The 27814-nt window shown below is 44.5% G+C and overlaps 1 protein-coding gene across 3 annotated transcripts in view; it reads right to left on the bottom strand.

Annotated features, from left to right (window-relative positions):
• The window catches only part of Ephb1 (EPH receptor B1), a 394573-nt gene that overhangs the window by 109977 nt on the left and 256782 nt on the right, over positions 1-27814 (bottom strand). For all 3 annotated transcript variants that reach the window (XM_036192519.1, XM_036192518.1, XM_036192520.1), the window contains exon 5: positions 16548-16883. In XM_036192519.1, coding sequence (XP_036048412.1) covers positions 16548-16883 — 336 coding nt within the window. The remainder of the gene's footprint in view (positions 1-16547; positions 16884-27814) is intronic.

Here is a 27814-nt window from a genome sequence, read left to right on the forward strand (position 1 = left end):
AGAAAAATCTAAACAGAAAAAAAAAAATTGCCTTGCAGTCCCTCTTAAAAAAATACAGAGGCTAGCCCTACAGGATCATATAAAGAGAGCAGGAAGCAAAGAACTTCTCTTCTGTCCCCAATACAAAAATTAACCAGGGTTCAAACAAAGTTAGAGCCAAGATTATCCACTAGGAGAGCCTACCATCCATATTCAGAGTGCCTTTAAGGATGTAAGAAGAATCAGAGAAGAATGTAAAAGCAGTTATTGAGAAGCTCAGAGATGGAGAAGAAACAAGGGCAGGTCAATGGAGAGAAGTCCTTTGTCTACTGGTTTTGCCACTGAAGACTTTTGGGAGACCTTATAATCCAATTGCTTCAGTAGCAGACAGATCCAAGAGAGGGCATTGTATACACTATAGTAGGTACACAGAATGTTCTTGCCTGTTCTGACAAGTGGGATGTAGATAAATTGTAGATAAGATGGCCCTAAGGCAAGTTGGAAAAGATTACAGTCACAACACAGGACAAGTGCCAGCCCAATATTAGTCACTGGTCACTGCCAACAAAACTAGAGATGGGTGTCAAGCATAGCAGTAACCAGGCTTCCATTTTACTCAAGGGGACAGTGAGGCTTATGACTCTATAGTGTCTGATATGATGCTATCAATCTACCTCAAAAGTTCATCACTCCATATATGGACCCAAGAGTCCAGATGTGTGGCAGCCTTGATAATGCCACCTGGATGGTACATGTCTTGACCCCCTAATTTAGCTACAGATTCGACCACATTCAAGGTTGTCTTCTTACTCATTTTGTTTCCTTTATTCAACAGGGATATTTCCCCCAACAGATAATCATTTCCAATTCCAAAATATAAGAATAAGTAAATGTGCTTTTCTTCTGCAATAATTACTAAGTTCTGATGCATTATCTTTGCTCATTAGAAATTACTTCATAATCTCTTAATTGATTTTTTGGTCAAAATAATTCCTTCAAGAATTATCCATAATCCACTTTTGGGATCTAACAAATAATACAAGTTTACTATGTTAATGCACTTTTAAGACATTAAAAATATTTACATGTAACTATAGAGAACATTTATATCCACTCAAAATTAAGTTGTTTTGTTGAAGTATAATCTCTGAAGAAGTTATGAAAATAAGATATTGGGACTTTTTGAAGGTCATCAAACCTTTTCTAAAAAGAAAATGGTGTTGCGTGTATGGCTTGGAGTCCTTCCTACCAGGGATAGCTGGTTTCCAAGCCATCTTCCCAGCTCAGAATGTTGAGTTTCCTCTAATTTACTCAGCTTAAGAGAAAGGCCTCAGAGTCTCCTGAAGGGTGAACGGTCTGTTCAGGCTGAAGGAGTTCATATCTGGAGTTTCTCAGAAGACTCATAAAAAGAGGATCCTAGCCTTGAAATAACCCATGGTGGACATGGTAGGGTCATTTTCCTTGACCCTTTCATATGAGATGGTCCTTACAGTGACCATTTCTCCCAAGAGAGGTATTGCTGCCTCAGCCTGAACTGTGTAAACTCAAGACCTACTAACCACTTTTAACATAAGCACTCCTTTTTGTTGGTTCCGCATTGGGGCTGTTGAGATAATGCTGGCATGGAGCCATCAGCATCCTTCCTGATGGCTAGAGTTCATGGTGCCAGAAGATGCTATGCAGGTTATGCGGGCTGTAAGGAGAGAAAGGTCACCAATGCCTTTCCCAGCTGTGGCTCCTTCGTGCTATAGTTCTAGACAGGCAAGATGCACACACTGGTATAATAGTGCAAGGAATATTTTGTGGGCAACCAACCATTTTCCAATTGAATTTGAGGGCCACTCTACAGATGGGAACACGTCTCTTACTGTAAAGTGGGGCAAAATGCTATACATGGGGAAGCTACAGATCCTTGGGAAAATGTATTACTGATGTTTTGTGCAGCCAAACTGACTTCTAAGTGTTTATGTTTATACTTATAGACTATTCCTGCTCTCAGCCTGGGTCATGCAAGCTTCTTTCTGTACAAGGTGGCAATTAATGCAGATACTCACAGTTGGTCAAAATACTGACGAAGTGACTGTTGGATGCTCAGCTCTAAATGGGACTGACTGTAGCACCACCCTCCAAGGCCCAGGGGACACATAGAGGAGGGCCAGAAAAATTGTAGGAGCTCGAAGGTGGAGGACAATACTATGGAATGTTGTCATTTGGATGTAGAATAGCCACAGATACAGAATATTCAGGAGGTATAGCTACCTGCAAAAGACCTACACACACACACACACACACAAAAAAAAAAAAAAAAAAAAAACAAAAACATGGGGGTATGAAAGGATTCATTGGGAAGAAAGAGAAGGAAGTTTACAGGAGAGTGGGAAAGAAAAGAGAGTAATGGAGCATGAATATGATCATAATATATCTTATACATATATGAAAGTGTTTTTAAAAATCATAAAAATGAATAATTCAGGGTCAGGGAAAATGACTCCATCAATCAGTCAAGTGTTTGCCTTATAAGCATGAGGACCTGAGTTTAAGCCCCAGAACCACCTCCCCTGCAAAAAGCCAGGTGTGCTGGTATGTATTTGCAATCCCAGTGTTGGGGGGCAGAGACAGGCAAATACCTGGGACTTGCTAGATAGATAGCCAACCTGGCCTTTCTGACAAGCTCTAGGCCAACAAGAGACTTTTGTCTCAAAAAACAAGGTGGAAAATCCTGAGGAATGTTGTCTTCTGGCCTCCACATGTACCAATACATCACATATGCACCCATATACCTAATACACACACACACACACACACACACACCCCACACACACACAAAGAATAATGCTCCTGTGAGTATTCATATACCAGTTTCTGTGTACCATATGCTAGCAATTCTCTTGAGGGTAAACCTAGGATTGGATTGCTGGAGCATATGGAAATAGCAGCCCCCCTGTACTCTGTCTAGAATAGCATTTCCCAGACCCATCGTCCTTGGACTCATAGCTTGTCTTCTATACCATAGACTACAGCTGTGAAGAAAGGTGGGCTAAGGAATAATAAACAGCTCAAGGCCCCCGTTCAGTGTAGTAGGAATTAGCAGAAATGAAGGAGGGCTGCATTCAGGGCCTATAACACTGCTGAGAGACTGGTCCCTTTTCTAGTTTGGCCTTCTTCTTACTCTGTGATCTTGAGTTAACCTGAGGCCTTAACGTCTTTGAAGCTTGTATATTTCAGCCATGCAACACGAATGTTAATCCTCACATTATGAATTTTCCAAATGTCCTAAGGCTGTGCCATGTGTGGTCTACCACTCCTATCAGGCTGGGTGTTTGGCATCCACCTGCAACCCTCCTTCTGGGGCCAGTGCTGCTCTCACACATGCAAATCAATCCCTGGGCATAGCTCCCCAAGACAAATGTGAGAAGCATAATCCAATCCAGCGGTGGCCTCCAGTATTTATTTCATAAATGCCTTTGAGGCAATAAATATAAATGTCAACCAAGTCAAGGTGGAGGTGCTGGGCAAGACCAGGCTTGGAGATAGGGAGGGCAAACAAAATGGGCCAGAGGTGGAAGAGACACATTCCAGAATCGAATGACTTTCCTGGGAAATGGGAAACCTGGAGTCAGACTGTGTTTTCCAGGAAGTAATTTAGGAAGAAAAAAGTGCCTAGCTCCTGAGAATAAGACAACCTGTGACTCTGTAGAGGGAAGGAGCCATACCCTATTCACCCAGTGGCATGCCCTGAGTGTTCCTGAGGCTCTACCAATGCCTGTTCACAGATCTCGTTACTCCCTTTATGCCTCACCCAACTGTCCCAGCACTCAGATCCCACCGCTGGACCTCTTGACTTCGAACTGCTAGACCAACTGTCCCGAAGCTTGACGTTACCCATGTTACCGATATCTCAAAACCTTCAGTGGCCCCCCAGTGGAAAATGTCCTACCTCTCTCCTTAACATTTACAGGTGTGGTAGGCATTAATTGCTGCAGGCTCAGGAACTTGCTTCTCATGTGTGACTGTGACCTGCCTTCATGACACTGTTAGCCTTTAAAAGCCCTGCCCTGTCCCAACTCAAAGGCCTTGCTGTCAATAACATCACTGGGGGATGTGCTCAGCTTGGGAATCAGCATGCTATTATCTAACTCTCTAGCCACTCTGTTCTCCATCATTGGAGGAAGTTCTTCGGGGCAGGAGGTATGGTTTTAGCCACTTCACATTAAACCAGTATCACTAACCATGTTTCAGATGCCTGACAACACTTCGTTCATACTGCAGTGGTGGGGGATCTCCTCCAAAGTTCTCGGAGGAAAAGGGGAGGGGTGGAAAATGGCTTCATTCTACTAAACAAAGGTATTGGCATTTAGAAGAGGGTGGGAGAAGGGAAGCAGAGCTATGAATCCTGGGAAGGGAGACAGGGGACAATTATAAGTAGGGGAGTTCCAAAGAAGTAGGAACAGGATTTCTGTACTGTATAGATGATGAAACCCGGGAGGCTGAGTCAATAATACTAAACTGCTTGAAACCTCTGAAAGGCCCCTGGGACCTTGGGGTTAAATTGTGTGACTTCCTAGAAAGGTATGAATGACAGAACTAGGAGAGGCCATTGGAAGTGGCTGTCTGTCTTTTCCCTCATGGAAAACACATCCACAGGGAAAAGGACAAAAAGCCCAAACAAACCTGCATAGAAATGTCAGCTAGAGTCCAGGCCCACTGGTGCTGGCGGCAAAGAGTGCTGTGCACCCCAATCACTGACTTGAGTTTCTGGTGACATTTTCATTCTAGAAAGAAAGCTAAGAAGGTTCTCCCTCTGTTGATGAAAATGCATCCCACTGCACAAATATGCTTGAATTTTGTATTAGGAAGCCTGACTCATTAAATACTTTTGGTGCAGTAACACTTCTGGTCAAAGTAGATTAAACAAATAAGCAATTAGTTTGGAGCTTGGATATGAATACAAAAGCAGAATTAATTATTTCCCTCATTGTTTTCTCCTATTGTGAACATTGTGAACATTGACTTCATGTTTTATTCTAGGAATTAACCCTGGCACTTCCTTTCAATTCTCTCCCTAACCTGGCATTACCTGGGGTCAGAGGATACCCTGGGTATGCAACCTTACTTCCTTATTGCTGTGGGATACTGACTGAGTCAGAGGGTAGGACTCCATGAGAAAACGTGAGGGCTGAGCTGAGTGAGCTTCATGCCCACAGGAAAAGAGTAATAGGCTCGTCCTTTCATTAAAGGTTTAATGCAGGAACCTTATTTCTTCTATTATGTCTCATACAAGTGGGAGATATTCTTTATTGAGACCATCTACCTAACTGTGGGAGTTCTCAGAATGTGGTCCCAGATCAGCACCACCGGGGACCTGGTAACAATGCAGATGTTTCATTCCCACACATGGCTGAGCTAGGACCTGGGAGAGGTGAACCCAGTAATCTGGGTTTAAGGACCTTTCGAGACCTTCACATCAGTCTGATGCATGCTCAGGTTTGGAAACTGCTTATCTACAAATCTGGAAATCGGAAATGTTAAGCTCTGAGAGGACATCCCGGTCACTCAATTTTCTGTCAACTCTTCGAATTTACAGATTACAGTGTTGAAGGCAGGAGAGGGAAAGTGACTTCCTTAAGTCCCTAGCAAGTTAATGCAGAGCCAGAAATAGCCTGGCCTCTTTTCCGGGACTGATGCTAGCTGGTCCTCTATGCTGTCCCTACACTCAGGAGCTCAGCAATTCCACTGTCCCCCGAGGATGCCTTGAACCAGGGTGGGAGGCATTTAGTTACTATCACTCACTGTCTTCAGGAACTCATGTTCTCAGAGAGAGCAGGGGCTCCCAGCAACCTCTTCCAACCAAGTGTGGAGACATTGCTCCTGAAGGCGGAGGTCAATAGTCCTGCCATGTAATGTTGCTTCTGGTCCCCATAGCTAATCCTCCCTATCAAGGGAACCAGAAAAGTACCTCAGAAAATGAGAATTTACTGTAGAAACGACAGCAAATCTGAGCTGTGGGACCCTCTGGAGTTGTATGTGTCTGGGTCAGGGTAGGGAGTTAGTCACTCCTCAGGAGAGGCTGCCCTTGGCAGGCATCCAGGATCACTACTAAGGCGTGTGAGGACAGGGTCCTCAGGACGTAGAGGTTAGCTGAGGTGCTCTTTTCAGCTGCCTCCTGTGGACCTATGTGCCTTTCCTGGTGTGTAAGATGAGTGCTGGCACCTTTGGTCTGATATCTGATCACAGAAAGTTTCACCAGAAAGTTCCACCAGCCGGGTGGGCTGGCAGGCTCTGGGGGCCACAAAAGATATATTGCAGTGGACCATATGTCTTGCTTACTCCCTCCCTAACTCTTACCCAGACACATTCAGCAGAGCCTCCCCACCCCCCAAGTGGCTGGGACACTTCTGACACCATCCTGAGGCATGTATCACCACACTGTCCTCCCCTAGGCCAAGAGTTCCAAGTCTTTTGTCTGATGGCCCAGAACCTTTCCTCAGCAGAGTGGCTCACTGGCAGTCAGTTGCCTTCCTGTAACACACACTGTAAGTTCCTCCTCGAGTTTCACCATCCCCACTAAGTCCCAATCTCTCTTCCCTCAACCCTGGCTTTACTGTCCCTGCAAGGAGCACATTCCCATTGGATCTTCCAAAATAGCTGCTCAGAAACCAGGGAAGTCTCCAGTCCCCACTACTTCCTCTGACAACATTCTTCCTGTACCCATGTTAAGGAAAAGCTCTCCTCAGAGGCACCTGTACCCTACAGCTCTCTCCAGCGTTGGTACTTAGCAATTTTATGCCTGCCATCCCTTGGAGGCAGGAAGTGGGGTGTGCCCTTCCTGCCTCTTACCACCTCTCTCACATTACAGCAGCTCCTGTATCCTCTGCAGAAGTGCCACATCTGGACCACCACTGTCCAGGCTGTGAGACAACCATGTTCTTCTCCCCTTCCACCAGAAGCCTTGCTCTCCAGAAAATGACTCCAGTGCTGTCTTGAGTAACTCACTTTTCATCCCCTCAACTCATCACCTCTCCCATGTCTTAGTCCACAGTATGCACTTAGACTTTACCTCACCCAAAGTTACTCTATTTTCAGAACTACACCCTAAATATCGTACTTCCTCATCACCATCTCTGAGATCCAATGTAACTCTCCCTGGCTTCATCTGGTCTTGTTGGTCCCATTTCCACCCACAAAATCAGCCCTGTTCTGATTTAGATTGCTCATTATCCCATTTTGGTTCTGCCTGTCCAGTGTTGAATTCGAGGTCCTCATGCCCTCAAGACACGGGTGTCTTTCTCCTTCCAATTTCTGTCAAAATTCAACCAGAGATGGAGCCATAGTCCCCCTGCAGGGTCTCATCTCCAGGAGGCACACTGTGGGAAAGGCTACACAAAAGGGCTGTCTCTGTAAACATGTGATTATTAGCTTCAAATGAGCTCTCCACATGTTCCAGAAATGCGGAGTTCTATGGTAATTCCATCCCCCATCCTCTGTAATTGCTCACGGGATTTATGACACTCCCCCCATTCTTCAGCCCCAACACCATCCTTTTCTCTCTTGGCGAGCAACTTATTTCCCACTTCACAGAGAAAATTGAAGCCTGAATATCCGACCGCATAAACAACACTTTGAACAGGCACTCAAATCCTCCACCATTTGCCACATGGAGGACTGAACTATCTTCTCTAGATGCTGTCCCCAAAGGCTTCCGGAAGCCCCTGGGACATCTCCTAGGAGGATTCTAGCCACTGCCTCATTCTCCTGCTTTTCTCTCTGTGTTCTCAATGTCAGCTGCCTGCAAGACCCCTCAAGGAAAACTGCTCATTAAGTCAGATTCTCCTCTCAAGTACCTGCAGCCCTGTGAGTACACAGTTTCTGGGGCTTCTTCAAGCAGCGCTGGGCTCACTACAACCCCTGAGAGCTCCCCTCTCCCTATTAACTGTGGCACCTCATCACAGCTTCAAGCCTGCCTCAGACCTCACAGCATTCTTCGCACTGAGATGCTTTCCCTGCTGTCCCCCCATCTTTAGTTTCCCACTCATCCCCACCTACTGGATGAGGAAACAGGCACAAGAGAACTCTCCTGTCCCCTGTCCCCACCTAGCTCCCTGCACATCTGCTTCTTTACATGTGTCCCTTCCTGTACACAAGCCCCACCCTGCGAAGGACATTGGCTTAGGAGGCATTATCTGCGGATATGATCTAACGCCAGCCAGGAGACTGTAGCAGAAGACACAGGGCTGAGGTACAGGAGTTGCCTGGGTTCTTTTCCTACAGGACCCACCAGGAAAAACATGACTATAATGTGTATGTGAGTATGTGCATTCTCTCTCTCTCTCTCTCTCTCTCTCTCTTTAACACACACACACACACACACACACACACACACACACACACACATACACACACACCTTATTTCCCATCCAAGGACTCACTATGTCATCCATGTGGCTAGCAATGTTTAAGGAAGGACAAAGCCACACTAGGATTTTTCTATGTGGCAGATACATCACAGGGAGCATGACTGGGACCCTGCTCTGTCCTTATGTCCTGGAAGAAAAGAAAGAAGAATAAAAAGGAAAAGTAGGAAATTCATGCTTTAAAATCTTAGGGTGCTTTGATGCTATAGCTACCATCCTACTGATGATCAGACACCGACTGATTCCATGGCCTGGGGTGCTGGCAGAGTCCCCTTTTCCCTACAAAATATTTGTGGTCCAGCACTGCCTTTATTTACCTAGAACATTTGCTGTGCCTTTTCCCCCATCTTTCACATCCGCTCTGAGAAGATGTTAATTTTCTGAAATTAAACACTTAGCTTGATTACTGTTTTGTTAATTGCTGCATTCAAAAACCCCTCATGCTCCTGCCTGTTTAACATGGATGGTGCTGTGAAAATGACAGGCAGGGAGCTGGAATGCAGGTGGACAGACAACAGCACTGGAATGCCATCCCAGCCAGCCATCACTGTGCCTGCCTGCCAGTAGGGAGTAAGGACAGCAGGTCAGGCCATAGGAAAGGGGCTCCCACAGGGCCACTTCAAGGAGGTACAATACACAGGAAGTCCTACATCGCATCAGCACTTGGAGGGGTTACAGGTTTAATCCCAATCTAGTTCCAGAATGAAAAGTCTGATGGAGAGAGAAACCACTGAGAGAGCTGAAGCTAAATCATTTATTGATGCTGGAAACTGAGACTTTCATTATTATTTATTAACATTCATAGAATACGTTCTGTGTTTTAACCATCTAGCTAGACCAGAGGCTTCAGGAGTCAATATGATAGTTTCAAGGTGTGCTTTTTGGGAAGTTGGATCATGGAAGGGCCTTGCCACTGGAATGTTGTGGTGATCTGAATAAGAATGCCCCTCATAGACTCATATATTTGAATATTGGGTCCCTAGTTGGTGAAATTATTGAGAAGAATTAGGAGGTGTGGTCTTGCTAGAAAAGGTGTGTCACTGAGAATGGGCTTTGAGGTTTCAAAAGTCTACACCATTTCCAGTTAGTTCTCTCTGCCTCATGCTTGTAGATCAGGATGCAAGCTCTTGGTTACTGCTCCAGCATCATTCATTCCTGCCTGCCTGCTGCCGTGTTCCCTGCCCTGATGGTCATGAACTCAAACTGTGGAACTCTAACTTACAAACTCTTTGTAAGTTGCCTTGGTATTGGTATTAGAAAAGTAAGACAAAAGTCAAGTGGACAGCTAACCCCTCTCCACCCTTCTACTGTCTTTGCCAAGACCACAGTTCCAATGATAGCTATTTCACAATCTAACTTGTTCCTTCTGCAGTTGAGGATTACAACAATCTCATGTGGACTTTGAACAGATTAGGAACTCCCTACAATCTCATTGTCAGCAGCCCCACTGTCATCTCAGGAGCCATATACTCATAGTACTTGATCCAAGATGGAGTAAGATGAGCAAACAAGTCCCCAGGTTCCTGGTGACACTCTAGTCCCTTTAGCAGTGATACAGGGGAGAGCCATTTCTCAGTTCTCAGCATCACTAGGTACAACTCAGTACCAGAAATAAAGAAGTCAGAAACCCAATCTTTCTGTGGCCTACCCACGTGAATATCAAACTAGTCCAGTTAGCTAACAATAAAATTATACCATCTGACACAGGTACTGGAGAGTAACTGGCACCAGAAACTGAGGTGCTCTCTGTAATTTGCCTGTGTGTATATCCTAAGTCTCAAGCAGGGGGTGGGGCTCAGACCTTCAAGTTACAGCAAATTGCCAATCAATTTACTTATGGCTGTTCTGGGCCTCTTGGCCTGGTCTCAGTGGGTGTGTGAACTAATACAAGCTCCATGAAGATATGGATCTTTGCCTATTTTCTTTCCAGCTATGTCCATGGTGTCTGGACAATGTATGATTGACAGGGGGTGTCAGTGAATATTTATTAAGAAATTGAAAGGAGGAGAATGTGTAAGACTTGAGCTAGCACCTGCTAAGCTGTCACAAAGACTGCATTAAGTGATTTTGTATCTCTAAAGTTCAAGTGTTCATATACACCAATCAGTCTCCCTGTAAGGGTAGCTGAATCTCTTTCTGTTCCTCTGATTGGATTGTAGCTCACAGCGTCATCCTAAGTATCAATTCTCTAAGTCTTTTTAGAAGCCACAGTGAAGGAAGATACCTGGTCATCTGGATGATCTGGAAGAAGTCTTAAGATGTCACCTGTAGACTTCCAAGACACATTCTAATTGCCATACTCCAGCCAAACACATGTATTGATTGCTATTGGTAGGGAATAAAGCTTTCTAGCACAAATTTAAAGGCTCACCATGCCTGGTACTTTGTAGCTCTTTCCCAAGGAAGCCACTGGTAGATAAGAAAACCTAGTTTTCCCCAGAGCTCTCCATGCAGAGGAAAACTCCAAAGCTGTAGGAGGCTGACAGCCACAACTCTGGGCATCAGCAGTGCCAAATGCTGACTCAGCCTCACTGATGACACACCAGTGCCCACATATGGCCTTTCTGAAGTCAAGGCCTTCCTAAGGCCACCTGCAAGTTTCTTCTCAATGGCAGGACTTAAGAAACACTCTGAAACTGCCTGGAGTTAGCAATGAGAAAACAGCAATGGAATGAACTATGAAATTGAATTAAGAACAGTGAAAATTTCATTTCCTTAAGTTTTTTTTAACTTTTCTTTATTTACTTCTTTCAAGGTTTTCTTTAAAGTCATTCCAGTCTTTTTAAAGCCCTGACTCAATCGTTTCCCTGCTCTAGAGCAATTCTTATCCACTCCTTTCCAATGAGACCAGCCTTTAAAAGTGAACTGGTTCCAGCATATGGGATCTTAACACACTACATTTTCACAGGCAGCATGTAATATTGTTTTAATATTTAATTTTGAGATTTACATAATATCTTTCCTCCAAAGAGCTCGATATATTGCAATATCGTAAATTCCTTTTCATATTCAAAGATTATTCTTTATGCATGCAAATACCATATTTAACCAAGGAATAATGCAAATGAGGTGATGGATTCCGAGGTATTGATGTTCTAGGTAATTCTTTTGTAGGAAAAGCAGTGCTTCTGAGTGACTTTAATTGCCTAAGAACTTCAAAAATGTCTTAAAAATGGACAAACTGTAGGAGCTTATGACTATTAACAGAAACAGCATAGTTATTTTAGACAACACTAAGTAATAGATTGTGTCTGTGTTGTGGACATGATAAATGGAATTGCACATGCAGGGGTCCAGCAGGCCATACATGAACTGTATGCAATAGAAATGTCACCTATAAGTCCTGTTGACAGAATCATCTGAGTAAGGGAGGCAGTGGTGTTTCTCCAAATACACACACACACACACACACACACACACACACACACACACACACACTTTTTTAGAAAGGCAGAGGATGCCTCTGAGAGACAGGACCTCCTTGGGTCAGATACTGGGAGCCACTGAGTCCCACCCTCACCATGATCTCATTGATGCAGACTTGGTCCCCTCCTTTCTGATGCCTATTCCAATCAACATAACATGGGCAGATGGATACAGATAGCATCAATGCCAAACAAAGAGACTCAGAAGCCTTAGAAGGAAACATCTGAGGAAGGAAAGTCCAGCAATTTGCTCAGGACATACTCCCAGAAATGATGCCAATCTCCCAGCCCATAGCAGGACTTAGAGTGATTTTCCATCTCCTGTCTCATTTGTTGTCGCTATAGTACCAGGAAGCAGGTTATCATTTCACAGGTGAGAAATGAGGGATGCTGACAGTTAAATGAATTTTTGAGAATCATGTGAGGAGCAGAGAGGGGATCCAACCGAGGACTCCCTATGTGAGCCTAGGAGGTGAGGAAGGCGTCTGCCCCAGGCAAAACAAGGCTCAATGGCACAGCAGCTCATGTGGAGGCTTGGGTAAATCAGATTGGTCCTTGGGATGGGAGGCCATAGCCAGCAGGCCAAATCCAGAATTGGATTTGTTTGGCTCTCGAGTACTTAAAATTTTCTAATCAGTCGTTAACATTTTAAATCCATATTTCTGGCTTATAAAATCAGGCAGTGCTGGGCATGGCCATGCTTGCTAGAACAGGGTGGTGGCTGTATAGATGCCCTGCAATTCTCACCAGTCCCCACCAGTCCAACTACCTCACCGCCTTTCACCTAGTCCAACTGATTTCTCTCCACTACTGTCTGGCCTTCTGGCCTTTGAGTTTGTTCTCTTTGGCTTGGATAATCTCCAGTCGGGCCTTGGTGTCGTTCATCTCCCCACTCCCGAGATCTCAGGGGGCTCCGTTCCCCGAGTCTGATGCTCTGGGGCTAGTCAGCAGATAGAGACTCCACGTTCGTCATTCATTTAATTCTCTCTGGTGGTCAGATGATCCAGCCATTGGCATAATCTGAGGCCAGGTGCCAGAGAATGACTGTGGGAGTTCATGGTGGTAACAGCTTTGCTGCGGACTGTTTGGCCACTGGAACAGGCAGAGTTTTGCCTGACCCAGCCTGTTTTAAACTCAACTGCAGCTGTATTTGGTGCGAGAATACATCCCTCCAGCCCTCACGTAAATCTGGGCTTGCATAATTCATGACCTACCCTGACCAAAGATGATGGACATTTTTTTTGACAGCTAAGTGGTCCAGCTACATGGCAATAGCTTAGAGAGAGTTTATAGGTTACATGTCCCTCCATAATGTGATTTTTGATAGGTTTGAGGATAAAATGGTCACAAACCTGAGTCTGAAATTTGGGAACACTATTTTCTGGTGGTTAGATGGTAAGAAACTTAAAAAACACTCCAAACCCGGTTTATTCTGAGATACATCTCTGCTAAGAGTTTGCTAGGGGTAGACACACTGGAGGTGATCAGAAGTAGAACATTTTTGCCCCTGACCTTATCCTGGGTGGCATCCCTCTCCTGTTATTAGTCAAGGCAACAAAGATCCTGGAATATCATGATTAGGATTGTGATGGAAAACCAAGACTATGAATCCCCAAGTCAGCATCAAGTCTGAGTGAAGAACTATGGGCCCCATGTCCAATGGCACATAAGGAGATTACAAAATTCTATCCCTTGGGAACCAGAAAAGTCTACTGTTATAAACGATTAAATGGGGAAAGCAGAGGAGCCATCTGCTTTTAGGCTAGGATGTCAGAAGGCTGAAACCAAGATGTGAGATCATGATAACTCTCTCCACACCCTTCCATCTTAGATTCTCCTGATCCCTGCAAGTCTCTGCTTCCTTATCAGAAAGATGGGTAATTATTGGGTAATTATGGGGATTAAATGAGGCTGCACATTTCATAATTCTTTGTGAATGTAAAAGATATACATACATGAGGTGTCCATGGTAACCTTTACCTGTTTCTCCACGAGGACCCACCCGATAGTGACCAAACAGTCCACAGTAGTTCCTGGCTTATCTAATACTTACAGGTTGACTTAATGATTGACTTCTGGAATTCTCTTGGTGAGATTTTTGATCTTCTGTCTATTTTTAGAACAGTGGTGGCCACAGGAACTTACATGGATCACACTATAAAGCAGGGGAAAGAGGGGTGATGGGAAAAGGCTAACTTGTCCATCTCCAATACTGGATGAGCTCAGTGGTGTTCTGAGAAGGTTAGACACATCATGACCATTGGTTAAACACATTTCCACCCACTTCATTTCCCATATTGGGTTTTCAGAATGCCTACTATTTAGTCTCCTAACTATGGTAAGATGCATAATTTTTGTTCACATTTCTAAATTGTTCTTACAAAGGCATGGGGTCGAGTATTCATTTTGGCTGTTCCTACTTTTTTAAAAAAAGACAATGCTATTGGCTGAAGATGACTTGCACTCATGTACATAGTCACCCATGGACACTATTCCTCTATGTTACACAGCACACCAAGTAGGAGCCACTAGCCGACTTGCTATTTGCTTTATATAAACCACACACTATCAAGAAGGTATTGCATCATTCTCTTGCCAGATATAAACTTTGTAATTTCAAAGTTTCGGAATTATCAAAGAAGAATTCTATATTGGAAGGTTATAATGAGGCATAAAACAGGGGAAGGTTAAGAATAAAGGATCTGCTGGAGAATAAAGGGCATGAGAAATGTGTTTGGACCATTGCAAATGAGTGGGGATAAAAATAAATATTTTGAATGTGGAAATGCAGAGCCCCTTTTAGGAGCCCTGGTACCTCTGCTCCACTGAAGCCCAGGAAGGTGCAGATGGCAAGACAAGCAGATGGGCAGGTTTGGGAATAGCAGGGTAAGGGAAGGGAGGAAAAGAAATAAAAGCAAACTGATCTAAGTGGCAGGTTTATTCACACATGCTTAGAGAGAGAGAAAAGACAGCCAAGCTCAGAGTAACATGACAGCCTGGCAGGACTGTTATTCCCAGAAGCTGGGACACCAAAATATTTCAACCAGTTTCCTGCCTTAACTCTCCAAGGGAAATGCTTGCTAACAAAGACTGCCCATGTTACATGCTCAACATAATGCAGGAAATGCCATTCCATTTTCTTGGGTAAGACAGACTGTCACAACCCTTGTCTCCATGGCACCGGTCTGTGGTCACCAGCTGAGGTTTCTACACTTTCACTCTTGTTTTCTCACCATACATGTATGCATACAAACACATGACCATGCACTTACATATAAACATACCATGCGCACGCGTGCGCGCGCGCGCGCGCGCGCACACACACACACACACACACACACACACACACACACACACGCACACACACACACACACACATGGCAACAGCACAGCCATCTGGACAACCATGCTTTCCCATAACACTTTTTTTTTTCTTCTCAGTTCTGAGAGTGTTAACCCAAGAATCATCTGCCATCAAAAATGCCTGATATTAAAAGGGGCGGAACAAGTTTGAGGATGAGATGTTTACAAGTAGAAAAGGGTGGAGTAAAAAGAGGGAGCTCAAGAAGGGGGATACAGAACAAGAAAGAAAGCAAAGAAAGAGTTTCTGCTATTCTGTTAATGAGTAATCCTTATAGAACGTTTCATTAAAAATCTATAATTACAAATAAGATAGATCCCAGTCCACTGTTGATGACCCCCGTCACCTATAGATATAATATTCCCTTGCCCTACGAGTCTTGCTTGCTCACACAGGGGACAAGCATTTATTTGTTTTAAATTACTTATTATTTACTGCCAGTGTATAGCACACTATGCTTAGAAGACAGCACCTTACAACTCTGTGCCTTAGGTCAGGGTCTTGCAAATGCTTCCATTAATGAGTTTCATGTGATGGACAACTATGTCTAAGTATCACTGTATCTCTCATAGCATCCAATCCATAGCATGGTATAGAACAGATGCTAAATAACTGTCTCTTAATAATAAATGAGTAAATAAATGAGTCAGTGCATGAGTGGACTGGCTAAACAGATATAAAGGGAAATGGATTGCTCTAAGAGGTATAAAAAGCAATAATGGGGAAAGATGGGAAGAGTAAGAAATAAACACAGAGACAGAAAGATGTGCTCTGATCTAAGCATGCTGCAGAGCTACTCAGGGTCCTAGGCATCTCCCATTATTGTCTATCCTAGGACTCTATAGCACTGTAGCATGCATCCAGGAAGGCTGCTCTCTGGAGAAACAAGAGTTTCATGGAAAATGAAGTTTGTTACATTGGTTTTCTATGAAAGCACCATTGGCATTCTAGTTCTCTCTCAAAGATTTGTAATATTCTCATCACTCATTCCTTATCTACCTACCTACCTACCTACCTTTCTTTCTGTCTGTACATGCAACTGACTCATCCATCCATTCTCTTTCCATCCATGTATCCATACATTCATAAATCTAACCATCATCCTTCCATCCATTTGCCCAGTAGCACTTATTAAGGCCCAGCTGGATGCAGAGTACCAGGCCCTGCTCTAGGTTAGACACACATATTTGCTTTGAAGGTGGGCAAAAGAAAATTTCCTACTTTCCAGCTCACTCTTGAGGTTGAAAGATGACATCAGTTTACTCCACAGTCATAAACATGATGGGTATGGCTTTGGCTATGACCCTACATAGAGATGGATGAAAAGCCAGCCACATAGACAGACAGACACACAAAAACCTCCAGACTCACCAGCCTGGTTTGTGGTGATGTTGACGGAGACATGCTGTGGTGGGAAGGGACTCTTGCTAGAGACTCCATTGATGGCCTGGATATCAAAGGTGTAGGGGGTGTGAGCCCATAGGCTACTGATGGAGACACGACACTCAGTCAGGCCCAGCTGCCTGGGTACAAACTCCACATTGTCATCACAGCGGGAGCAGCTCCGTCGGTCTGCTCGGCACTTCTTGCAGATGATGTTGTACGTCACATCATCCCGCCCACCAGTCTCTCTTGGAGGGTGCCACTCCAGAATGATAGATGTCTCATTCACTATGGAGATGACATTTCGGGGACCTGATGGAACACCTGCAGGGAAACAAAGAAAGGTCTAGTGAGGCTGAGAAGACAGCTCCTTGCTCAGCAGCAACTCTCTAGGCTGCCTTAAGTGCCTGCCCAACTTCAACCTCATCATACACTTTATTTCTCAACCTGAAGCTTCATGTTCAAATCCATCACAAAGGTAAAATAAGGTATACAAAGGTAACAACCTGTCCCCAACTCCCTTTTACATTATTCCTACTCTGATTTGCTTTCTTATGATCAGGTGTGCCAAAGGAGAGAAAAGTTTGAAGATGTGAGTTCAAGTATTTTTGTTTTGGGGACCAAGCCCCATCCTCCACGAACGTTTATGGTTAATATACATGTATCTAAGACAGTTTCTGAATTTCTTACCTTTTCTTCTTTGTAATACAGCTCAATGATATATGAGCAGACCCTCCTACAAAACCTGACAGATCCTGGAATCCCACACAAAATTCTATACTACTTAGTACTCATGTGCATGATTAAGGGCTGTGTCTCTGTGGGATGGGATGGCAGAGCAGCTGGAGGGATGACTAGAAACATTGTGCCAGGTTGATAGCTGTAGACCAGAGACAGCACTGGGTGGGAAAGGTTTATATAGCCACCATCTTTGACCCAATGACACAAGAAGCATAAGCACATGGTTTGGAGCAGCCAGCCAGCTGCTTCATATGCACAACTTACTTACCTGCCCCTCCCTCCAAGGAATCCTACCAGAAAGATGCAGCAATCATCTCAAATGTTTAGGGAGACTAAAGCTTACAAAGAAACCTAGCTATTGGTCACATGGTCTACAGGAACCAAAGTCAGAACGGACACCCAGACCTGCCTATTTCCAAAGTTCATGTTCCTAAGCAAAGACCTGCTCTTAGTACCTGCTTCCCCAAAACCAAGCAGCCTCACTAGGATGCTCATGTCTATTCATGATTCAAAAAGTGGAAATGCCTTGGTACCTAACTCTGGAAAACTTGTACCCTGTACAAAAGCAAAATGCTGCTGAATTGATGGCCACAATGTCAACATTTTCAGATTATGTTGGAGAACCTCCTTCCTACCAAACAGGATTGATCATAGCCTCAAATTTCCAAGCCTGGGCCTTGCATATTGTCAATGTTTAACGGATGGAAATGAATCCTGCCTGGAAGCCCCCCTTCTGAACAGCAGGTCGGCTTGAGCAGCTGTTCCTGGTAGTAATGCATTCAGAATCCACACACGTGACCATCACCAGCTGAACGAAGACATGTGTAAAGTGGTTCATGCTGGAGACAGGAATCAATTGCCAACACACAAAATGAGGGAATAACAACAAGGTCGGAGGGCACCAGGGAAGGATTCTGTGTTGAATCAGTCAACAGCCAGCAGCTAGAGCAGAAAGCAAATATTAAACCAGATTCTATTAAAACATGAAAGAAAATCAGTACCGTACTATATAAAGCCCATTAGGCCTGAGCTAAAGCATGGCATTCATGCACACTTGTGACAGGCCTGAATTCATGAAGCTTTTTTACCAAAGCCTTGCAAATAGTGTTCAAGAATTCTCCACCCATCTCTCCAGGGATACACATCCATTCTCTTCGAGTCGGTACAGAGCTGGTACAGGGAAAGTGGCAGGCCCTGTCTCAGATGTGCTCTTTCTGAGCCAGGTTGCCTTGCTGCACTGTACAGTCTGTTAAAGCCCATTTTGGTCCCTGCACATCTTGAACATCTTTGTTTGCTTCAGGCCAGGGAGACTCAGCCCACAAGCACCACTGATCGATGCCACTACTGCTTGTCCCATTTTCATAGCAGACAGACTTGCCTCAGCCACAAGCCTCTCTTGCACTCTCAATACATACATCCTCTGAGTGGCTGCTCTGTGATGGGGTGGAGTAAATCTCTTAAAAAGATGTTACATTGGAGCATCCCATGGACTTCCAAGGCTTGACCAAGAGAGTAATGGTCTAGGGCTCGCACTTCTTAGAGCCCCTCTTGTCTAGAGCTCTGTTGGAACTCCAACTTCATCCTGTCCTCTGACTCCAGGTTCCAAGTGTCAACCTGCAGAAGTTTTCACTATTTTCAAACCAAATACCACGCCTGGCATCATCCCACATTGCTCTAGCTAAGGTTTTCTGAAGTAACTGTCCCTCCTTTCTCTGTGCTCGGCCACCTGCTCCCCTACTTTGTTACTCCTCCTATGACTGTGTTCCCTTTCTCCTTTGCTTGACAAATTCAGGGACTCCAGCTCAGCCGACAACACAACTCAGTCCCTATGTTCCTTGGCACCATTTAGTCAGTGGCTAGGCCCTAGGAATCACATCTGCGACCTCCAGCTCATGGGTCCTCTTTCTGACCTAACAGGGCCACTTCCTTATTTGCTGTTCTCTCAGCTTCAGAACAGCCCCAGGCCTCATCAAGTCAGCTGCCTCACTGAAGGGCCTCTCAGTTCCCCTGCATCTCTGTCATCCATTCTCTTCTACCAGAGAGTAAAATCTAAAATGCACACAGGGCCATTGTGTTCCTCTGCTCAAAGCACTGTGCCTTCCAGTTACCCAGAATGGTCACTCTGCTGTCCATGTGACATCTGTCACTTTCCTAGGGTCTTCTTCTGAGGATTCCATCTCCTCAGACTGTTTACCCTTGCCTCTCCCAGGGCGGCCTTTTGGAATGTTCCTACAATTTCCTGTGTGCCCTAAACTCTCTTTGCCCTCCCAAGACTGAACACGATGTTCTTTGTTCTCACCCGAGTGCTTGCCCCTCATACCTACTTCAGGAAGTCCAGCTTATCCTTAGAGACACAGGTTCTATTCCTTAAGGAACTGTTCCCAATGTCTGTCAGTCATGCAGTCCCTTCCTATTTTCCCATAGATTCATTTTTAGACACCTAACCAGATTGTACCATTGCATAGTGAAGGTCTCTCTGTACCATCCTCACCACACTGTGGCCTCCTGATGAGGAGCTACTTGGTGTGTCTGAAATCGCCAATACCACATAGCACTTTGCCTATCCTTTGCCAGTATTCAGTAGTCATGCACTCTTTTCTCACTGGGCATTCCTTTTTGTTTTCTATGTGCATGACTGATGGTCTCATATGTCCACTCCCTTCTAGTGAGTTGGGATGGCTTTCTGTGGGCAGATGAAAGGACCTCAGGTAGACCTTAACCTCAGCAGCAGTCCAGACCCCCTGAAGTGGCCCTAAGTAGCAGAGGTTTTGATGAGATGAAGTAGGGAAGGAAGCATTGGCTCTGGTGATCCTCTTCCATCTGCATTAGAAGACAGCTTGGTAGATCCACCTTGGTGGATGCTACTTCCCACTGTTCCTTGCCACACAGAAAGGATGTCCTCAAGAAGGAACTTTTCCCCACATTTATTTAGGAACAATTTTCACATGAAATATGGCCACTCCATTCTGAACCACATGTGGTTTTCACAGTGGCCATCCCTGTGAGACACGAGGAGAGCACGAGGAGGGTATGGTTGTTGAGTCCAGGGGCAAATAAACCTCATCATTTTCTCCTAAGTAACCTTTACCGGACACCCTTGGCCTTTCCTGAGGATGGAGCACAGAGGCCCAGGAGAAGGCAGTATGCCTGATGTAAATCTTCCCCCAGCTTCCTCACTGGTGTTTATTTCACAGATTGGGTACCAGTGCATTCTTATGCAGATAGCTCAAGTTTGGGCCATAAGAGTGACTAGGAATCCATTCATTATTCATCTACTTGTCCAGTCTTTCACTACTATAACAAAAAGTCTCTGGACTTGTCCAGCCTCTTGGGAGGCAGAGAGGAGTAAGGAGCAAAGCAGGTAGACTTTTTCTCTGATGGAACTGGTATTTATCTCTGGAGATGGAAATCTGACAGAACAGAAGTAAACCTGGGCACAAATGGGATGGTTTGGGATAAGAATAAGTGCTGTGAGGTAAAAAAAAAAAAAAAGCCCTGGGGCTCAGATCCTGAGACAACATCGAATTCTCTCCCTTATTCCTATGAGGCCTGCTCTGGGCCAGGCAAGCTAGTGCTTCAGGGCTTGGTGGTAAAATGAGGATGACCCCAGGTGTCTGGGCTCTGGCATCTTAATGAGACAGGTCGTCTCCTGAAGACAAGCTGCCCGGGCTCTCATGCCTGGATGAAGAGTTTAGCAGGTGCAGGTCTAGACCCGAGCATAAATCTCATTAGAGGAAGACACTATGATCACTTTCTAACCATTTAGGTGTTTCTCCTGGATTGGGGGCCTGGGCTTCACTGGAACTATGCATTCAGAATGTAAGCTTCCAGCAACATCCCAGGAAGGAGACCTAAATATTGTAAAGAGGAACAGAAAGGGAGGTCAAAAGATAGAAAGAAAATCTGCTACCCCCATCAGCAAAAGTCCCCATCAACTGCCCGGCCAGGCTCAGCAGCATAGTCTCCTTGTATGAGCTCCCCGCTTTCATGGCTACTCCCTCGTTTTTCTTAATTACATACAGACAGGCCTTCTGAAGCCTGTCTGATCTGTTGCCACGGTTACTACTGATGAACATATTCTGTTTAAAAGGCTAGGGAAATTCAATCCTTTGAAAGAATGGGAAAAGTGTTGAGCTGTGATTTTTCTGCTTGGATGAGGAGGAAGCATGGTGGGTCCTGAGTTATGAAGATAGGTCTCTAATGTCTTGAAGTATGTACCAAAGGGGTTGGCTCAGTCACATGAAACATGGGTGTCAGGGGGACCTCAAGGAGTTAAACTGGATCCCTCTAGAGCCACCAGCCCAAGTGTTGTAATCTCAAGATAGGATCTCCCTATTTCTTAATGTGATTTTGGCCAGGTGACTTTATTTAAGAATAGAAAGACAAGGTAGGTGGCAGAAAGCAGGTTAGTTTATTTGTAGCCCTCAAGCTGGAAATAAGAGTACACTTAAGTAAATCAAAGGGAAAGTGTGTTGAGGACGGGTAAGCTCTGAAAGTCAGTCCTCTTATCAGGAATCTTAATAAGGTCAACCTCCTGGTCTCAGAACTTCAAATGAGTCCCAGGACCACACAAGGAACAGCGAAGCCAGATCTTGCTAATCTGCACTGCTGTAGACAGGTCTGCATCCTTAGATATCTCCTTATGGGGGTTCCTAAGAATACCAGCAATGGGATAATGCTGTCTAAAGATTCCACATTCATCCTGGTATGGTACTCCCTGCATTAGGTCAGAAAGGGTCCCTTCTACTCTGTGCATGCCTCCTAGAAGACTCAGCTAAAGCAACCAGGTTTTTCTGCAAAAAGTGAACATGTGCTCAATGCATGACTGTTTATACTGTGAGTGGGCTCCCAGTCTTCTTAAGCTAACCATGAACCCCTTGAATATTTATACCAATCAACTTGGACAGCTATGAGAAAACGAACTTGTAAGCCTTGATTTCCTCATCTGAAAAAACGAAACTGTGGTATGGTGGCTGGTACATGGAAGAATGGAGTATGTCAGTGGCTATAATTGCCATCATTGTCATTTTTGGGTTATCAGAAACCCCTATCCACTCATCTAATTAACGCTCATCTCATACTACCATTCTCTCTATGGGCACAGACTCTACTTCCAGGATTATGCTGGGCAATGTATAAGACATGAAGCTATGGAGTGATGTTAGGGAACTCAGGTGCAAAACCCCACATCTGGGAGTTGTGAATCCATACAGTTTAAAGTAAAGGATATGGGATGGAAAGCATTGCAGATGACAAGTTCGATCCATATTTTCAGATATGATCTAGGGATTCTGTCCTCAAGCATGGATCTACTCTTGAGGAGAAACATTTTGGAGAGTGTTTCTGCCCAATTCTGTATATTCCAGGCTACTTAGCTCCAGAAAGCACCACCCCCAAGAAAGACTACTCTAACATGAGGCTGGGTATCTAGAAAGGTCTAGATCTTGACACCTTCTGAACTGTTACCTCCGCATATGATTGTATCTGTGCTTTCTGGTCTCCAAAAGGTGGTATGCATAGCCTTCCTTGACATATGCTCAAAGACATCCCTCTTTATTCCTACAAGAAGTTATGCCTTCTCCTCTTTCTCTCTTTAGAAGAAAGGGTCGAGGTAGGGTTTGGGAATGAGCCAAGAGGGCATTTAATGTTCAAGACCCTTGAGTATTTTCAATCAAGGCAATCTAAACCATAATGTTCTCTCTCATGACTGAAAAGACTCAAGATTGTAGTTTAAATAAAATGACTGCATGCTTAAATATAGGGTGAAGGTTTGGAGGCAGTAGAGAGGAGAATGAGAAAAATGACTTTAGGGTAAGGATGATGGGAGAGAGTGAGGTGCAAGCGCGCCCAGGAACACGTTGGGTGGTGTGCTCAGTGTAGATCCAACATTAGTTCTCCAAAATGAGGATTCTGTCAGAGTATTTCTTTCCTCATTGCTCACTGTGGCAGAGCTAATTAAAGGAGCTACAACTGAGTGATTGGAAGGCTTCCTAGAGAAGGTGGAAAAGTCCTTGAGAGTCTATAGAGAAATAGATAAGATCCAGGGGGCAGGGGCAGATGGGGAAATATGGTATGTCAGGGCTTTTTATGGGTGCAAATTATGTAGAAAATTCAATCAGTTTTATTGTTATGCCTTGCACTAAATACAGCACACAAGGTTGAAAGCAAGCTTGGCTAGAAGGTGACATAACCTGGCAAAGGATATGCCCACAACTGTCAGAGATGTATGACAGTAATCAAATAAACATGAACACAGCTTCACATTCCCTTGCATTTTCTTCTTTGGTAACTGATTATTTGAGAGCAAAGTCAAAACAAAAGCTTCCTTCACCCTTTCTACCTGCCATGTGTAGCTATGACACATCCCAACCTGAGTTCAGCTCTCCTCTCCCCTGCCCTCACAAAGATGACTCTGATTCATCTCCCATCATAATCACACTAGGTACAGAAGCCCAAAAAGAGGTCAGACAGGGAGCACCAATGGCTTACAGGAGAGTCTGATGAGGGCAAAAATGTGCTGCTTCAGAACCTTGGAGAGGGAATTGAGCCTGCCTGCTTCTAATGAGTCTGCACTAAGTACCAGGATAAGGGGGGGTCATTGACAGCACAGGTTATCAGATTCTGTCATAGGGTGAAGGGGGCTGCTGAAGCCATATTGGGAAGTTGAGAATAAGGTATCAGGTACATGGTGGAAAAAATGTTGACACAAAACAGGCAGAAAGGGGAGTCAGTAAACGATGTCAGACATCTTCCTGTCAAGAACAGAAACGTGGGAGATCTCAGGATCACTGGGAAAAAAGCAGACCAAGGATGCCTGCAATCTGTGGGTGATGAGTACTGGGTACAGTGCTCTGCCAGTGCAGAGGAAGTTCTGGGTTGACCTTCCAGAGGTGGAGTCATACCAAAGGTCTGCATCAGAGAATAGGTAGAGCCTATCCTTTTGCAATGTTGGCCATCTTTTGAGGATCTTCTCCTCAATATGTTGGTTGGAGCTCGGGGTAGAGAAGAGAGGGCATCAAAACCTAGGAATAACATATAGGATCCTAACAAGAATAACATATAGGATCATGTGAGCACAACCCTCCCAGGGACAATTTCATGCCCTTAGGAGTCAGCTTCAAATGAAACCCTGGACCAACTCACCAGCAATGGGAGGCCTGGCTTCTTCACATTTACAGGTAAGATCAAAAGATTATACTCACTCAGAAGAATTATATAGGACTTCCAATAAGCAAAGGATTAAAATGGCACCTGCCAATTACAATAGCTTCTTTCCTGCTTTGCTTTCTATTGCTATGATAGAGACTATGGCCAAAGGTGGCTCAGAGACAAAGTTTTTTTGTTTTGTTTTGTTTTTTGATTTATACAGCCCAGCCATAGCAGGACCCAAGGTGGGAACTCAAGTAGAGCAGGAACTTGGAGACAGGAGCTTTTTATATATATATATCCCAGGACCACCTGCCCAGGGATGGCTCCTCCCACAGCAGGCTAGGACCTTTCACACCCACTGAGTCACATTTCATAGATCAAGAAAATGCCCTACACATTTGCCTACAGGCCAATCTGATAAAGGCATTTTCTCAATACTGTTTCTTCCCAGATGACTCTAGCTTGTATTGGGCCGACAAGCTAACAAACACAGCTTCTGTAATGGTAGCTATCCATTTTATTCACTATGTTGTAATGATTATTTCAAGTGCTACAACACAAGCAAAGGCTACTCTCAAGGAGTTTACAGTCTAGTGGAGGAGTCAGATAAGTGCTATCTACCCTTCCAAAGGGGAGATAAATGTATGATATAATTGGGTGGCAAGGCTCTAGTAATAAAGAACAGAAGAAGGGAGTCAGTGTGCCTGGTGACGAAGTGAACCGTCTCCTAGATGAGGCCATTTGGACAGACACTACATTGCGGTGAGTCGGTAGCCACTAACTAGACTATAGAGGGAATGTTCCCCAGGCTAGAGCCAGTACTTACAATAATCCTGAGAAAGAAGTGTGATTGGCTAGCTAAGGAAAATTGCGAGGGTGCAAGGCTATAAGAAAATCACTGAGTGGAGGAGATGGGAGAAAGAATGGGATGGGAAAGATGGGAGTAAGGTACCAGTAGAGGCAGATTATCAGATTATGTAAGTCCTAGGCACAGTTTGCAGGGATTTTATTCTCAGTAATATCTCACTCTAGGGAAGGACATACTCAGACTGTGTGTGTGGTGTGTGTGTGTGTGTGTGTGTGTGTGTGTGTGTGTGTGTGTGTGTGTGTGTTTGCACATGCATGCACAAGGAGGCCAGAGGAGTAAGCCTGGTGTCTGCTGGAATATTTTCCACCTTTTTTTATTTGATACCAGGCATCTCATTGAACCTGGAACTATGTTGGCTGCCAGCAAGCCTTAGTAATTCTCCTGTCTCTCTCCTCCTAAGTGCTGGAACTGCAGATATGTGCAGCCATGCCTGGCTTTTAACATGGGTGCTGGGATCTAAACTCAGGTCCTCATGTCTGCATAAAAGTGCTGTTATCCCCAGAACCATCTCCCCAGCCCCATGGTCAGACTTTCTAGGTACTACTCTAGCTGTTGCAAAAGCAATACAAAAGGGGATAAAAGTGGAAGCAGACAGACCAGCCAGGAGGCCACAGTAGCCATCCAGATGAGGAACAACAGTGGCTTGGGCCAGGACAAAGGACAAGCATGGAAGAGCCTCCTATTGTTTTTTAAATATTCTGTCTATGGACATCATCATCAGGTTACTCCACAACTGTGTCTTTACTACCACCCTTTTCACGATGAAAAAACTTCAAAGAGACAAAATGACTTGTCTGTGATCAAAGATGTGTCAAGGTCAAGGTGGGTCTGCGACATGGATGTGTTCACCTTGCACCTCTTCCCTCCCTGTGAATGGATTCTTGGTGACCAAAAGAATTCTTTATCCACTGGTTATTCTTTGGCCTGGCTCTGTTTGGTGGAAAACTAATAGTTTGTTCCCTAGGGTAGATTCCTACAGAGACTAAAAAACAAATAAGATTAAAAGAACCAAGAGATGGTGTTGGTCAACATTCAGCAGAGTTCTGTATTGAAGTAAATTTTCTCTTAATAAACACTATATATAAAGCACCATATTTGGCATTTTTGCATAACTTAGTGAAGTTGATCTTCTTGGTATCTGGAAAGGTATGGACTATTATCCTCGGCATAAATATGAGGAATCAAATCACTTGAATCAACTTATGGGGCTGTTTGAGAGGAGCTGGTGCATACACTTACTTGCCTGCTGTCCTGTTCCCTAAGTGTTCAAGACACAGGTAAAATACAATAAAATCTGGGAGTTATGGGGGGCTCACAAGTTGATAGGAAGCTTTTATTTATAATTATCTCAACTCCCACCTTTAGGGGCAAGAAAACTCACTCTGGTTCTGGGGCTATGTGAGCAAGTCTGCACACATTCATTAGGGTCTCTTACATACTGGGTGCATCCACAGGCAATTCTAATCATAACAGTTAGTAACAGGAAAGAAATGATTAGTCCAAACAAGGAGGGACCCTGCTGAGAGGGAGTTCAGGGGCATCAAATAGCCTGGTGTCATGTATCTCATCACATACCAGTGTTTATATAGAGAACTTCTTGCTTTCCTGTCTTTAATGGAACTAATTGTCTGGGACAGAGGGATGGGTTCCACTTCCTGGGAAAAGAGACAGTTCCTCTCTCAGGTCTGAATTGGAGCTGGGAGACCAGGTTTTTGGAGAGCCAAAGAAACCTATTGAGGACTGATGAGTGACTGCAGCCTGGGGGTAGCAGACCTCAAAAGAGTGTATCCATGGCCATTCTCAGGTTACTATCCATTCAGGGGAAGTACAGAAAGCTCAGATGAGGCCAAAGAGAGGGGAATCATTGATGACATACCACTCAGAGAGTCCTGGAAGACATTCCAAACCAAAGGGAGATATAAAACAGGCCATTTTAAAGACATGACCTTCAGAAGTCCTTCCCTGGAAGCCTTAAAAACTGAGGCAGGCTATGGTTATGGCATCCCAGGTCCAATTCATGTCAGAGGGCATTTTTCATGTGGTCTTCTGCTATTCTGAGAATATCCTAGACCATGCTTTGCCAAGGCAGGCTCCAAGGTGTTTTCTGTATCTGAGTCTTCTTGGATTGTCAAAAGACATTGTGAAACATTTCATTTCTGGTACTACAGGAAGATAGAGCTTACTTGGGCAGGGTCTCCATGGAGCTCCTCCTTCGAGACTACCATTCCTAACTGATGCACTTGGGACCTGAACCACCTAGAATTACTCAACTGGTTTAAAACAAGCTGATGTCATTCAGAGTTCAATGATTGTCACTATGTAGGTGCCAATGTGAAGACCAAAGTCTGGTTAGGAAACTGGGTCAAGAGCAATGACACTGTGAATCTCAAGACTCAACATCCCTACACCAAGACATGACAGGGACAAAGATCACAAATTGTGGAAAGGCACCTTGGTTCTTCTAGAATCATTTGTCAAGTATGCAGAACCCAGCAGG

Source organism: Onychomys torridus, chromosome 7 (assembly GCF_903995425.1).
Source record: "Onychomys torridus chromosome 7, mOncTor1.1, whole genome shotgun sequence".
NCBI lineage: Eukaryota > Metazoa > Chordata > Mammalia > Rodentia > Cricetidae > Onychomys > Onychomys torridus.